Source organism: Asterias amurensis, chromosome 4 (assembly GCF_032118995.1).
Source record: "Asterias amurensis chromosome 4, ASM3211899v1".
NCBI classification, from domain to species: Eukaryota; Metazoa; Echinodermata; class Asteroidea; order Forcipulatida; family Asteriidae; genus Asterias; species Asterias amurensis.
The window spans coordinates 6,290,879-6,305,768 of record NC_092651.1 but is presented as its reverse complement, the minus strand read 5'-3'; the positions used below and the strand labels follow the sequence as shown (position 1 = coordinate 6,305,768).

Sequence of the window (14,890 nt, the reverse complement as noted above, 5' to 3'; positions counted from 1 at the left end):
GTATTTTTCATACTAAATAAGTGATTGGTTAGACAATTAACACCCGTCTCAGACGGGCGCTCCAAAGTTGTGCCGAACAAATTCTGAATTAAGTACATGGAAAGTTTGATGTCTGAAACAACCTGCTAGAAGCGACAGGACCCGCTAGAAGTCGAAAGATTGCAGTCATTTGGAACGACTCTGGAGCGCCTTGGTTTCAGACGTCGATCTTGTCATGGGCTGAGCCAATGTCAATGTTATGTTAAGTTCGCCTGTCTGAAACCAAAACTTATTTTGGTCGACCTAGCGTCACTCATAATCTATTTGGTTTGGCGCGACTCTGACGCGCCTGTCTGAAATGGGTGTGTTAGATACAAGAAAAGCAGTCTTTAGCAGATTGATGTAACATTTGTATTTTGTACCACTACAGGGAGATACATCAGTCATAGGACTAGAGATCCTGCCACAGCCTCCTTACTTCTTGAACTTGGCTCCGTTTCAGAATTCAGTACCACACCAGGTAGGTAGTAGGTTCCAGGTAGTAGGCTCCAGGTAGTAGGTACCTGGGAGATACATCAGTCATAGGACTAGAGATCCTGCCACAGCCTCCTTACTTCTTGAACTTGGCTCCGTTTCAGAATTCAATACCACACCAGGTAGGTAGTAGGTTCCAGGTAATAGATAGTAGGTTCCAGGTAGGTTCCAGGTAGTATATGTAGGTACCTGGGAGATACATCAGTCATACATGTAGGACAAGAGATCCTGCCACAGCCTCCTTACTTCTTGAACTTGGCTCCGTTTCAGAATTCAATACCACACCAGGTAGGTAGTAGGTTCCAGATAGTAGGTTCCAGGTAGTAGGTACGTTGGGAGATACATCAGTCATAGGACTAGAGATCCTGCCACAGCCTCCTTACTTCTTGAACTTGGCTCCGTTTCAGAATTCAGTACCACACCAGGTAGGTAGTAGGTTCCAGATAGTAGGTTCCAGGTAGTAGGTACGTTGGGAGATACATCAGTCATAGGACTAGAGATCCTGCCACAGCCTCCTTACTTCTTGAACTTGGCTCCGTTTCAGAATTCAGTACCACACCAGGTAGGTAGTAGGTTCCAGATAGTAGGTTCCAGGTAGTAGGTACGTTGGGAGATACATCAGTCATAGGACTAGAGATCCTGCCACAGCCTCCTTACTTCTTGAACTTGGCTCCGTTTCAGAATTCAATACCACACCAGGTAGGTAGTAGGTTCCAGATAGTAGGTTCCAGGTAGTAGGTACGTTGGGAGATACATCAGTCATAGGACTAGAGATCCTGCCACAGCCTCCTTACTTCTTGAACTTGGCTCCGTTTCAGAATTCAATACCACACAAGGTAGGTAGTAGGTTCCAGATAGTAGGTTCCAGGTAGTAGGTACGTTGGGAGATACATCAGTCATAGGACTAGAGATCCTGCCACAGCCTCCTTACTTCTTGAACTTGGCTCCGTTTCAGAATTCAGTACCACACCAGGTAGGTAGTAGGTTCCAGGTAGTAGGCTCCAGGTAGTAGGTACCTGGGAGATACATCAGTCATAGGACTAGAGATCCTGCCACAGCCTCCTTACTTCTTGAACTTGGCTCCGTTTCAGAATTCAATACCACACCAGGTAGGTAGTAGGTTCCAGGTAATAGATAGTAGGTTCCAGGTAGGTTCCAGGTAGTATATGTAGGTACCTGGGAGATACATCAGTCATACATGTAGGACAAGAGATCCTGCCACAGCCTCCTTACTTCTTGAACTTGGCTCCGTTTCAGAATTCAATACCACACCAGGTAGGTAGTAGGTTCCAGATAGTAGGTTCCAGGTAGTAGGTACGTTGGGAGATACATCAGTCATAGGACTAGAGATCCTGCCACAGCCTCCTTACTTCTTGAACTTGGCTCCGTTTCAGAATTCAGTACCACACCAGGTAGGTAGTAGGTTCCAGGTAGTAGGCTCCAGGTAGTAGGTACGTTGGGAGATACATCAGTCATAGGACTAGAGATCCTGCCACAGCCTCCTTACTTCTTGAACTTGGCTCCGTTTCAGAATTCAGTACCACACCAGGTAGGTAGTAGGTTCCAGATAGTAGGTTCCAGGTAGTAGGTACGTTGGGAGATACATCAGTCATAGGACTAGAGATCCTGCCACAGCCTCCTTACTTCTTGAACTTGGCTCCGTTTCAGAATTCAATACCACACAAGGTAGGTAGTAGGTTCCAGATAGTAGGTTCCAGGTAGTAGGTACGTTGGGAGATACATCAGTCATAGGACTAGAGATCCTGCCACAGCCTCCTTACTTCTTGAACTTGGCTCCGTTTCAGAATTCAGTACCACACCAGGTAGGCAGTAGGTTCCAGGTAGTAGGTTCCACGTAGTAGGTTCCAGGTAGTAGGTACCAGGGAGATACATCAGTCATAGGACTAGAGATCCTGCCATAGCCTCCTTACTTCTTGAACTTGGCTCTGTTTCAGAATTTTACAATGGAAGAAAAACGCCCTTGTCACACGAAGTTGTGTGCTTTCAGATGCTTGATTTCGAGACCTCAAACTTCTGTTGGCATAAAAAGTGACAATTTATTCTACTTTCTTGTTTTGTTTTGTTTACAGGCCCTGTCTTTCTTGCCTAAGAACATGTGCAATGTGAAAGATGTTGAGTTTGCTAAAGCAATGAGGTTAACACAGACCAGTATTGAGCCCGTTTCATTCTCAGTGCCAAGGGTTAAGGTAAATATAACTACAATTCTTGTATCGTTGCTGTTAGAAAATGCATCATACAATTCAATGCCAGGTGATGACACAGGAGTGCTATAGTCTGAACACCATGTACTCACTGTTTCATTTCTTAAATACACAAGGGCCCAATTTCATAGAGCTACTAAGCACACAACTTTGCTTAGCATGAAATTTCTTCCTTGATAAAAACAGGATTACCAACCAAATTTATATTTGTTGCATATTGCTTGTTACTGATATTCAGCTGTTGTTTGCTAATCCTGAAAATCATGTGGAAATTTGGTTGGTAATCCTGTTTTTATCAAGGAAGAAATTTCATACGAAGCAAATTTTTGTGCTTAGCAGCTCTATGAAATTGGGCCCTGTCAGGATCTAGCAAGGCTGGCTGTTGTTACGCATAGTCAGAATTTCCACAGCTGATTTCTATCCATTTCAATCTTTAGAAATGCTAGGCTTGTGGACAAACTGTTAAATGTTTTTCATGGTGATAGCGTTCCAACTCTCTCTGGATTCCCGCGACACTAGCGATATTCTTGCAAACTGCTCGCTATCGCGAGACTACTGCTCTCGTGCTGTGCAGTCATTGGGGAGTAGTCAGCAGCCAACAGAGCAGTATGCGATCCCTGAGACTTGAATCTGATACATCACTCCACCATGACAAACCATTGATGACTTGTCTACTATACAAATATTGACTGCTTCGAGTGCAATGGTTAAAACTATGACTCCCGAGGTGATCCCCGGAGCGTTCTATTTTCCCGAGGCGAAGCCGAAGGAAAATAGAACGCTACGGGGATCACTGAGGGAGTCATAGTTTTAACCATTGCACGAGTAAAAGCAGTCAATATTTGTTTTATAACACCCCAAACATTTGTAAATACTGTACTGTTATTATTAAGTTACAGACCTGAATGCTACAATCCACGGACGACGCGAATACAGATTTACAAAACTTTTACTGTGCTGCATGTAGTGTCGTGCAATCCGAAATGGATGGTTACAGACTATTAATGTATCATCCTCGTACACGCAACGGACGTCTGGGTACTGCACGCCGTGTGCTAGTCTTCGGACTAGCGCATGGCAAACCGACGCACTATCACATGGCCGTCGTCTAGCAAAACTAAGACATGTCATGTGACGCGCTCTAAACCAATGAGCAGGCAGAATACTTGTAAGGGGTGTTATAAAAGTCTATAGAAGTGCTTGGCCACGACAGCAGCTTCACACGAGAGTAGTGATCTCGCAAGAGCAGTATGCGATTGCGGAGACCTGAATCACTACATGTACATCACTCCTCCATGGCAAATCATTAATGGCTTGTCCACAAGTCTATAGAATCGATGTTTATTTGACCATGGTAGCTTTGAGTGATTACCAATGTATCTTATTTTTGACTTTCAGAAAGAATATTTCCAAGATGACATCTTTCCTGATACTAGAGTGAAATGGGAAGCAGCGCTATCCGCCCAAGAATGGTTGGCTGGAAAAAATGCAATCCAAGGCAAACTAAGTCTGTGTCCACCTGGCATGAAACTATGTAAGCATTCAATGTAATGTGGACCCTATAAGAGGGGTAAAACCAACTTGTTACCAGGGGTGATCGATCTCGCCGCACCATTTTTCCCCCAGCATGCCTTGCTCGCTCATAACCCCTGGAATTGGTTAATTAAAATGTGCTAGAATCTTGCACCTTTTAATATGTGCCTGTGGTTCATCCTTATTACGCGCATGTCTTCCATCTTAAAGAATTTTTTGTACGTGTTTGTGCCATAAGAATCGCGGGCGTGATCATACAAATATCTTTCTAACGTGTCTAATGCATTACCAAATTTATGAACCAATCAGCGTTGTTTCTCAGTACATCTCTTCCAGGGGTTAGTGATTCCAGGGGTTAGTGGTGAGAGATATTGATACAGCACGTTGCCCCAAATCTTAGCATTATCAGCCCCCGATTTCACGAAACTCATCGTAAGTAGCGACGAAACGTAGGGTTTGCAATGCATCGCAGACCTATAAGACACGTAACGGCTGCGACGAGTTCGCAACTTACGACGTGTAACTGGTCGCAACTTGCACTTGCGACGCGTCGCTGCGCTTCGTGAAATCGGGGGCAGGACTGTTAACAATTATTACTCCTCTTTTTCCTCAGTGAGTTCAATTCCTAAGATGGCTCCTGCACCTAAGAAATACATGGCCGAGGTGGAGTTATCCTATAAGACTGATGAACAGAAGAAAGAGGAGGTAAATATTATTAATCGATATCCAGCAAGAAATGGTCCATCAATTCTGCTCCTTCTGTACATAAGCGGCATGTTTCCCAACAAGTTCTGTTGATTTGTAGATATATTAAAGACACTCGACACTATTGGTAATTGTCAAACACCAGTCTTCTCACTTTGTGTATCTCAACATTATGCATAAAATAACAAACCTGTGAAAATTTGAGCTCAAATGGTCGTCGGAGTTGCAAGATAATAATGAAAGAAAAAACACCCGTTGGCACACCATGTTCACACGAAGTTGTGTGCTTTCAGACGCTTGATTTCGAGACTTCAAGTTCTAATTCTGATGAGGCCTCAAAATCAAATTTGTGGAAAGTTACTTCTTTCTCAAAAACTTCATTACTTCAGAGGGAGCCGTTTCTCAAAATGTTTTATACTATCAACCTCTCCCCATTACTCATTACCAAGTACGGTTTTATGCTAATAATTATTTTGAGTAATTACCAATAGTGTCCAGTGTCTTTAAGCTGGATTTTGTGAGGGGTGTACTGATGGATACTGTTGGTGAAGTTTGCTTGTGTATTGACCGCACATTGTGTACACGGAAGCCCCGATTGTGCACTGGCATGCAAACATGCTTTTAGCTTCCTTATGAATTCCTTCCATTTTGTCAATCTTAGCATAAACAGTATTCATAAATACCTAAGGCAGTTTATCCATTCTGATTGGTCGAGAGGGCATCACGTGGGGGTGTTTAAACGGATGATATAACACCAGTAAAAAGTGTTTAAACATGGGCGTGACATGCGAGCATGCACCTGTGCTTATAAGACAGTTAATTCATTCCCATTGGTCATCACGCGATACGCGCGACGCGCACTCCAATCTCCTTATATAAGGTATTATCACCAGAGGGCCTTAACATTTCATAGCTGGAGGGGTGTTTTCCCAAGGGACTTTGAGTGACCAGAAGAGGGACCTATTTCTTCGAGGCCGAATAGGTCCCTCTTCTGGTCACTCACAGGCCTGAGTGGGAATAGATGTGCACTATTTACCCAATTAATGTCAGTCAATATGTGTTTTACATGTATAAGACACCTCGGTCTTAAGAGGAATAAGAAAAGAAATTTGGAAAAGAAAGGAACTTTTTTAGGTTCACTGTTCGCGTCAAGAGAGGGCACTGTAACCAGTCAAAAATTAAAAGACAAGCAGGCACTAGTTCCCGCAAAACATGCGCGCGCGATCACTAGACTATATAAGTTTACACCACGTGACAGTGTTTCAGCCAACCAGAATACAGAACAAGCAAGAGGTGTGTTATAATCAACTATAGTCCCTAGCTTGAACTTGCTCTAAGAACATTTTAAATAATATATGTATTGTATATATTTTAAAGTTGTGAGTGGAATTGAATGTACATGTACATGTAAGCTTAGCTTAGAAATCCCTATTATTCATGTATGTAAAAAATCAGTAAGTTTTGGCAGTTCAATTAATGTTTTCCTAAAGATAAAAAGTGCAACATGAACAATCATTTGGAAAAAATTCTGTAGTGAGTTTTCAACAAAATAATTAGTTGTGCTTTGATAATCATCTGATTCTTGTTTATTTTTTAAGCTGATGAGTGCCTTCTCTGACAAGCTTGCCGCTAAGAACGAACCTTTACCTCAGGAGCAATTTGAAGGGGTGGATGAAGATGAATGGGTGAGTGCAAATTAAACAATCATTTCATTTTCATCTTCCTGTATTGACCCAATTCACCTGACATCATCATCAGAATTATCTTGAATGCGCCATTGTGGTGGTCAATGTCACTGTGCGTTATTCAGTGAAGGAACCATGGTGTTTACAGGTAAACCTACTGACCACTAAAATGGTGGGCGCGGCAAAGTCGCTGTGTGCGACGTTCGTGCAATAATGAATGCTTAGTTAAAGAGCTTCAGCAGGAATAGCATCCAGGCTCTGGAGTTCACTTCCTGAAAACCTCGGGGAAGTACACAACATCTCCATTTTTCAGCAGCAACTGAAGACACACCTGGGCCCAATTTCATGGCTCTCCTTACCGTGAGCACAGAATCGTCACTTACGGAAGCAGGAAATTCTGTGCTTACGCCAAGTGTATTTCACAAGTGAGCGGCGAATTTTGGCTTGTGTGCGTGCGTACTCCACGGTACTAGGCATTCTACGCTTACAAGGCAAGCGCAGAAATTTGGCGCTTGCACATAAGCGGGGAATCGTGATCGTAAGCGCGGAATCCGGCGGTAAGCAGAGCCATAAAATTGGGCCCTGTTCACACTTGCTTTCCCTACCAATTTGGAACTCCCTCTTGTTCCATCTTGACCGGCGCCTTTGAATAGTTTTCTACAGATGAAAGTGCGCCTTTACAAATGCAATGTTATTATTATAACCACAAGTTCATTCAAGAAGAATCAACTTTTTGACTAAGAACCCACACTCTGCCGAGGCTTTGCCTCGGGAACTAGTTTGTCAACTTGCAATACCTCGGGGAGCTAATTATATCGACTAGTAACCCTCAAACCATGTCATATCTGTATACTTACACAATCTGCTTTGTTTTGATTTATAGAGCGATTGATGTGTGGACTATCTGCTGTAGTAACAATGATCCAGCTAGACTGTGACGGATTGTATCTTGCTTACATCCAAATAAGGACAGTGCTGAAGTTGGTTATCACAATTTTATATGAATATTAAAACTTTGTAATTAAGACTCGCAATTTTTTTTTATAGATATGAATTTATATTACCGGTACTTAGTCTGGCAATGGAGGCATTTGCCACTCAAATGAAGACGGTCAGAGCATACTGATCAAAACATTGAGTTGTTAACCAAAGGCTTTTTCAGAACCTACAGAACTCAAAAAAGAGATATTTTAATTGAAAATATAAATAGTTAAATATTTGTTGGAGATAAAGTCCCATGCAGAAATTGATCAACAAATTCTGATGTTTTTGTTTTATTTTTGTTTTTCTTCATAAAATGGTATATATTATCGACAATGACAGTGCGAGGAGGCGGTCTTGACTGTCAGTGGGAGGAGCTCGGTCATTAACATATAGTCTTGGTGCAAGACGTTTCTCCCTTGGCTGAGTCAGGTTAGTGTATACGGGCTATCGATGCGGGCGCTGTTGGCGAGTTGGCCGCGCTGTGCGTGAAAGGAAATGAGAAACGTCTTGCACCAAGACTACATTAACAGCAGCCAGCCACCAACACTCTCATTACTATGAGCAAGTTAAAATTTGCACCAAGGTAAAATAAAGGTTGACCATTTTGACTCGAGCCCATGGGACCATTGGTCGACTACTGTAGTCAACCATTTGGAACCAGCAACCATTTGGAACCAGCCTCGAGCCCATGGTTTCTTAACTGAAGCCGATTTCACGAAACGCTAGGATTAATCCCAACTCGAGTTAAAGCGAGTAAACCGTCCTAACTTAGGATGGGTTAAATGCGCTCTACGTATTTGGATACGAAACTGAACCCATCCTAAGTCCTAGTTTGGTGAAATCAACGGCTGGTCCCATAGCCTGTTCCATGCTAACATGTCACCCCATGTGTAAAGCCCAGAGGGGGACCAGTGAAACTATAGCGAAAATGCGGAAGGCAATGGAGTATTAAATATTGTAGTACCGATGGTTAGACTAGGCTTCTAAACGAGTCGTTGAAGTGATCAACCAAAATGTGCGCTATCGAACTTGCTCCTTGTTGTGAAGACCAGCTTGTCACACTGTTATAGCCTATTTAGTAAGTTTGCCGTTATATAGGCCGTTGAAATATATCGCAGCTTTAAGATAACTATGCAATTCAATGTGACATTGATTACATAATCTGCATGTTAAAAAGCAAAACAAATCAAACGAAATAAACTGTTTAAAAAGCTTCTTGGTACCCTAAACCAAAAGGGTAGTTATTGTTTTTATTTGACTTGATACATTTCTTTAAAAATGTTGAATCTCGTCCTACCGTTTAAGGTAAGATTTGTGAATCGTTTGGGAGAAGAAACTCCTTGGGCAAAATATCACTCACAAACCAAACTTTTAATATGTACCAATAGTTTTATTGAGATTTTTAAGAGGAATTCGAGGTCAGATTCAATTGTTGGATGTACCCATTTTCCATTTGATAGAGTCCTCATTGCAGGGGGGAAAAAGCTTCTGACCTCATATTAAAGTATTGTATATTGCAGATTATTCGATACTCTCCCAGTGCGGAATTTGCCAACATAAAAATCGTCCAATGACATCATTCTGGTAATACATGTAATTGGTCATTAAATGTTTCTACAAGGAAAGTTTGGATGAATCCCATCAAGTCAGGAATGAAACAAAAATTCCTTGTACATTTTTACCAGAATTACATTTTAGGATGTTGGCAAATTTCACACTGGAACAAGGGTACCGAATACAACGGCAACCTCACAAATGGTGTAATTACATCATCTTATTGTGAGGATATTAGAAACTTTGTTTGTTCCAAACTCATGCAAGGATAATAATACAGAATTGAAAATTTGACCTCATGAATAGTGCGACAAAATATTACAGTTATTATATTTTAAACAGGAGACTATTTTATAAATAATATTAAATCTGGTTATTACTATGATTAAAATCAGTTTCAAAAGAAGTTTCAAAAGATGTTTCAAAAACTAACGGTTTCTTTTCTAGGGGGATAGCAATACGTGTGAGAACACAGAGTTTGTGTCCTTAAGCAAGACACTTGACCATTGCTTCGTCCTTCGGATGGGACGTAAAGCCGTTGGTCCCATGTGTTGTGTAACGCATGTAAAAGAACCCAGTGCACTTAGAGAAGGGGTTCGCCCCGGTGTTCCTGGCTGTGGCTGTTGAATGCGCCGTAGCACCTTGTAAACCCTCATAAGGTGCTACATAATTGGGTCTCAGAATTCATCAATTCAATAACCCGTTCCCCATGCAAAACTTCTATATTATTATTATCAATATAAACCACAAGGGAAACTGACTGGGTAAATTTGTAAATGATTTTTGGGGTTGAACAAAGAATTGACTAGAGTGGGATTCGAACCAACGACCTCCGGCACGTTAATCCGGAGGTCGTTGGTTCGAATCCCACTCTAGTCAATTCTTTGTTCAACCCCAAAAATCATATTATTATTATGGTAAATATTGGAATGAGTTTACTTTCCCCAAAAAAATGTTAACATGGTGCCTTTCCTATTTATAAGAATGAAGAAGTGAGTGAAGAATTGGGGTCATTGAGAATGCCCCACTCTGTCCCTTGGTATAAGTCTGAGTTCTGCTCCATGTTTCAGGAAGACATTGCCAGCACTCTGGGCTGGGTTGATCCCTATTCCATCTGGAGAGAAAAAAAACATCAACAAATCATCAAAATCACAAACGGCATCAAGTTCAATAGATATAGTATTACTTCTTGAAGGTAGTGGACACTATTGGTAACTACTCAAAATAATTGGTAACGAGTAATGGGGAGCTGTTGATAGTATAAAACACTGTGAGAAACGGCTCCCTCTGAAGTAACATAGTTTTTAAGAAAGAAGTAATTTTCCACCAAATATTTGAATTTGACTTTAAGACCTTTTAGATTCTGAGGTCTCAAAATCAAGCATCTGAAGCACACAACTTTGTGTGACAAGGGTGTTTTTTCTTCCATTATTATCTCGCAACTTCGATGACCAATTGAGTTCAAATTTCCCCAGGTTTGTTATTTTGCGCATACATGTATGTTGAGATACACCGAGACTGGTCTTTGACAATTACCAAAGGTGTCCAGCGTCTTGAAAAAAAATGAAGTTAAGCATTTTTAAATTGAATAATGTAATAAATTACACACAAAAAGTCTAGAAACATTTAATTATTTATTTGACACTTTGGCTCTTACCATCAGTTATGATTGCACTGGTTGCAGCTGGTACTCGGAACTAGTGAAAAACAACATCAATCAATGTATCAGGAAACATGAAACGTGAGTAAAATGGGCAAAGCTCAAAGCATGGGGTGTTGTGGTCGCACCGAACTCAAGCTCTGATGCTTCTGTTTAGCAGAGTGTGGGTTTGAATCCCGGTCGTGACACTTGTGTCCCTGAGCAAGACACTTAACTATAATTGCTTCTCTCCACCCAGGGGTAAATGGGTACCTGTGAGGGTAGAGATGGTTCTTGTGATTGGATTAGCCAAGTAGCGCATAGATTGCGCACAGGCTGTATACTCCCCAGGGAGCTGAGATGGTTTAAGGAATGATTTAAGGCCCAGCGACCAGGGGTAATAATGTCGGAAGCGCTTTGAGACACCCCTCGGGCGTGAAAAGCGCTATATATAAAAACGGTCTATTATTACATTTTTTGGACATGACATTTGACTACTCATTACATTTGTAACACCTGTGAGTTTTGGATTCCCATCAATGTGTTTTTAGTACCAAATAGTCAACTAGATATTGTGTAAAAGATGTACAGGTACATTTGACAGAATTTGTTGCAAATTTGGTCTCTAGTGCACAAAACATGGACATTACATTCCGAGCGTTTTGGACACTGTTATCTTATAGAAGAGCTGAAAATTGTTGAATGATGCAATTTCTTTGCACATCATCAAATACAGACTGTCTTCACTCTTCATCGAGTTTCAGTTGAAAACTAAGCTTTTATACAAAGTTCATTTTTCACCTTGATGTATCATTTCTGTGGAATTGCCGACCTCCAACTTTACTCCATAGAATATGTACAATATAGTTTTATATCCAATGGAAAATGCAGCATGAAATTCATTACATTACGCACAATGCAAGACCAGTGACGTGTACCAGCCAATAGAAAGGATTTATTAATTAAATTTCCTAAAATACCTCTTCAGCGGTGAACTGCAATACAGCTGTAAATGGTGTACTCTCTGGAACACTTAACCTAAAGAAAAAAGTCAAAAAAATTACCAAGTTAAATAAATCAAATTATAATAACAACTTTATCTCTGCTTTGTTAAACCTTTCAATGGTGACTTAAAGCCAGTGGACACTTTTGGTAATTACTCAAAATAATTGTTAGCATCAAAACTTACTTAGTAATGAGTAATGGGGAGCTGTTGGTAGTATAAAACATTGTGAGAAACAGCTCCCTCTGAAGTAAAAAAGTTTTTGAGAGAAAAGTAATTTCTCAATTGATTTCGAGACCTCCTGTGTGACTGAGGTCTCGAAATCAAGCATCTGAAAGCACACAACTTTGTGTAAAAAAGGGTGTTTTTTCTTCCACTATTATCTCGCAACTTCGACGACCAATTGAGTTCAAATTTTCACAGGTTTGTTGTGTTATGCATATGTTGAGATACACCAAGTTAGAAGACTGGTCTTTGACAATTACCAATAGTGTCCAGTGTCTTTAAGTTAAAAATAAGGTTGCTAATATAAGATCCCTTTAAACACAAGGGGAAAGATTCAAACTGCCAAACACCTATGTCACTCCATACGGCTGTGTACAGTTTTGTGGGAGGTTTACAGATCACAGAGAAACAGAGACTAAGAACTTGACGATTTTTTCGATTAGGCCTACATGAAAGGAAATTTAATAACTGAGAGTTTGACATTATTACGTGTTACTTATTAAGCCCGGTTCATATGCGCCTACGAATGCGAAGCGAATGTTGACGACACAAATTCGCAGTGAATAATTCGCAGCAGTTCAACTTTGCTCAACTCACTTGCGAATATCGCTGCGAAAGGAGAGTTGTGACTTCAAATTCACGTCAAATTCGCATCGCATTCGCAGGAAGTATGAACTGGGCTTAATGCTCTAAATTTAAATCTGGTGCTAATTACAGCCCCATGGTTACAGTAAGCACCGAGTAAAATTGACCTTCAGTAAGCACTAAGTAAAATTGACCTTTGAACAGTAAGCTTTCTGTTGTGAAAATATGTGCCTTCACGTTTGAGTAGTCAAACAATGAGGGCGCCATGACCAGGGCTCGATTTTACAAAGGACATCCCAGGACTAGTCCTAGGAGATATTGAAAACGTATGGCTGTTCCTAAGTTATACTCGTCTTAACTCGAGATAAGACTAGTCTTTTAAACCCTTTGTAAAATCCACCCCTGTGGTTGATTCTGTAAAAAGAAAACGGTTAAAAGAGAGTTAAAAGAATGTGGATATTCTTGTAATTTAACAAAAGTTCAAAATCCTGTATTTGAAAATGATATACTTACACTTTGAATGGTAATTTTGGATCAGACGTCAACGTTATCTTAAATGTAACTTTCGACCTACAGAGAAAGTGCATAAAAAAAAGGTTACAACAGGTGTACATTTGTGGGAACAATTACTATTGAAGAAAGCTTTATAACTAACTATCGCTGAAAGATACAAAAAAAACTTTCAAAAACAAGAGTGGTGTGTCGACAAATGCAATAATGCCTAAGTGACAATAATCTTATTCAACTTGAGTTTGGATGGACAACCTTTCTGTTGTTTTAGCCACATAGACTAGAGTTGTAGCCACGCTAGACGACCTGCCTAGCGCTGGCAATCTTCGCCCGCCACTCGGAGTCCTCAGACCTGAACAAAAAATAGACTGCTGCGGTGCCGCCCACCTCAAAACTTCCTGCAAGGCTCCAAGTTTTTCTGCCGGACTCAAAATTCAAGGTGGCAATGGCCGTAGATGCCCCCTTACTGGCCGATGTGCCCCTGGAAAAAATTGTACTTTTGGCAGCTGTGCCCTTTTTAATATTTTACTCCATTAGACCATATTCCTCCCTCGCCCACCCCTTTGCTTCCCATAAATAGTTATCACTGACAATTTCAGACTCGGATATAAGTGGTTTAAGAAAGGTGGCAGAACAGCTCCGTAGAGATGTTCTGACCCAAGGGCGCGAATTAATGTGATGTTAAATACAATACACACATCCCAACAAATCATGTTTGCAGATAACAGTCTTCAATTATTGTACCTCACCATTATGCGGGCTTCAAAATTCTACTCTCAGATGGGCTTTGACATCAGACAATAAAAGTTTAAAGCTCAAAATTGTTCTTGATTCTTCTAACCAAGTAAAATTTCAATTTCAAGTCTTCCGTGAGTGACACGAAGTTGGTCAATGCGTTTATAAAATAACGTCGCATAAATTTGCACCCTTGTACTTGTTGGGTCAGAACGTCACTACCTGACTACCGATTCCCTGTTGCGACGCCTTTCTTCTAATCACTCTAGTCTTTGTACCATCCTAGTATAGCTACTATATGTCATATATGTATAGCTGAATAAGGAGTTCACCATTGAACTTTGAAGATTGAAGATTGGTTGGAGTCTTCAACCATCCTCCATCATCATCAGATCATCATCATTCATGTAAATCATAATTGGTTCAACACTCACTTGACATGCTTTTGACTCGGTCACACTCACAGTCACAGTCACACTCATCTCATTGATTTAATTAATAATAAAATGACACAATATTCTGGAATCATGTTTGCAGCACAACAAGTACGAACATTATCAAATAAACATGGATATTTAAAACCAAACTATGCCATAAAACACTTACATATTGTCCACTCAACCACTCACTTCGGTGTTGTGACTAGCAAGCTCTCTGTGTGTGTGTGTGTGTGTGTGTGTGTGTGTCGAAATCAGATCCATATGGCGAACTGTGCACTAAACTTTTTCTGATAGAGCGCCCTCCTCCGTCAAGCCTGAACCCATCCGAAGCCGTAGCCGATTGCGGCTGCAGCTCCGCAGCTATGGCTATGGCTGAACGTTAGACTTAGTTCCAAGTCTGTGATTGTGGCTTTTAGTCTACCCGATAGTCAACGCATTTATCACAGCCATAGAACCATAGAGTTATATAACTCTATGCATAGACAGACATAAAGGTTCTTTCTGCGCCATCTGTGCACATTATTGCCTGAAATAGCGCCTCTTGCAGGTTGCGAGTC

The 14,890-nt window shown here is 40.9% G+C and overlaps 2 protein-coding genes across 4 annotated transcripts in view; one reads left to right on the top strand and one right to left on the bottom strand.

Moving 5' to 3' along the window:
• LOC139936687 (coronin-7-like) overlaps positions 1 to 8,692 on the top strand; it is a 39,613-nt gene extending 30,921 nt beyond the window's left edge. The window contains exons 20-25 of the mRNA XM_071931556.1: positions 410 to 499; positions 2,604 to 2,720; positions 4,134 to 4,269; positions 4,882 to 4,973; positions 6,572 to 6,658; positions 7,542 to 8,692. Coding sequence (XP_071787657.1) covers positions 410 to 499; positions 2,604 to 2,720; positions 4,134 to 4,269; positions 4,882 to 4,973; positions 6,572 to 6,658; positions 7,542 to 7,550 — 531 coding nt within the window. The 3' untranslated portion in view covers positions 7,551 to 8,692. The remainder of the gene's footprint in view (positions 1 to 409; positions 500 to 2,603; positions 2,721 to 4,133; positions 4,270 to 4,881; positions 4,974 to 6,571; positions 6,659 to 7,541) is intronic.
• Positions 8,693 to 8,845: 153 nt separating this feature from the next.
• On the bottom strand, positions 8,846 to 14,588 carry LOC139936688 (ubiquitin-fold modifier 1). Of its 3 annotated transcripts, none has more exons than XR_011785999.1 (5): positions 13,162 to 13,235; positions 11,816 to 11,873; positions 10,854 to 10,893; positions 10,115 to 10,310; positions 8,846 to 9,983 (listed from the first exon to the last, which is right to left on the bottom strand). XR_011785999.1 is itself a non-coding variant. In XM_071931558.1 (5 exons), coding segments are annotated over exons 1-5 (261 nt in total). In that variant the 5' UTR covers positions 14,502 to 14,588; the 3' UTR covers positions 8,846 to 10,206. The 3 variants fall into 3 exon arrangements, 2 of the variants coding, with proteins under 2 accessions (XP_071787659.1, XP_071787658.1); XM_071931558.1 differs by adding an exon at positions 14,500 to 14,588 and having other exon boundaries at positions 8,846 to 10,310; positions 13,162 to 13,218; XM_071931557.1 differs by having other exon boundaries at positions 8,846 to 10,310.
• Between the last annotated feature and the right edge of the window lie 302 nt (positions 14,589 to 14,890).

Coding starts and splice junctions, on each gene's coding strand:
- LOC139936688 (XM_071931557.1), bottom strand. CDS start 13,235: ATGCACTTTCTCTGTAGGTCGAAAGTTACATTTAAGATAACGTTGACG. Junction 11,874..13,161: donor CCAAAATTACCATTCAAAGT/GTAAGTATATCA, acceptor TTTTTTCTTTAG/GTTAAGTGTTCCAGAGAGTA. Junction 10,311..10,853: donor CAGTGCAATCATAACTGATG/GTAAGAGCCAAA, acceptor TTTTCTCTCCAG/ATGGAATAGGGATCAACCCA.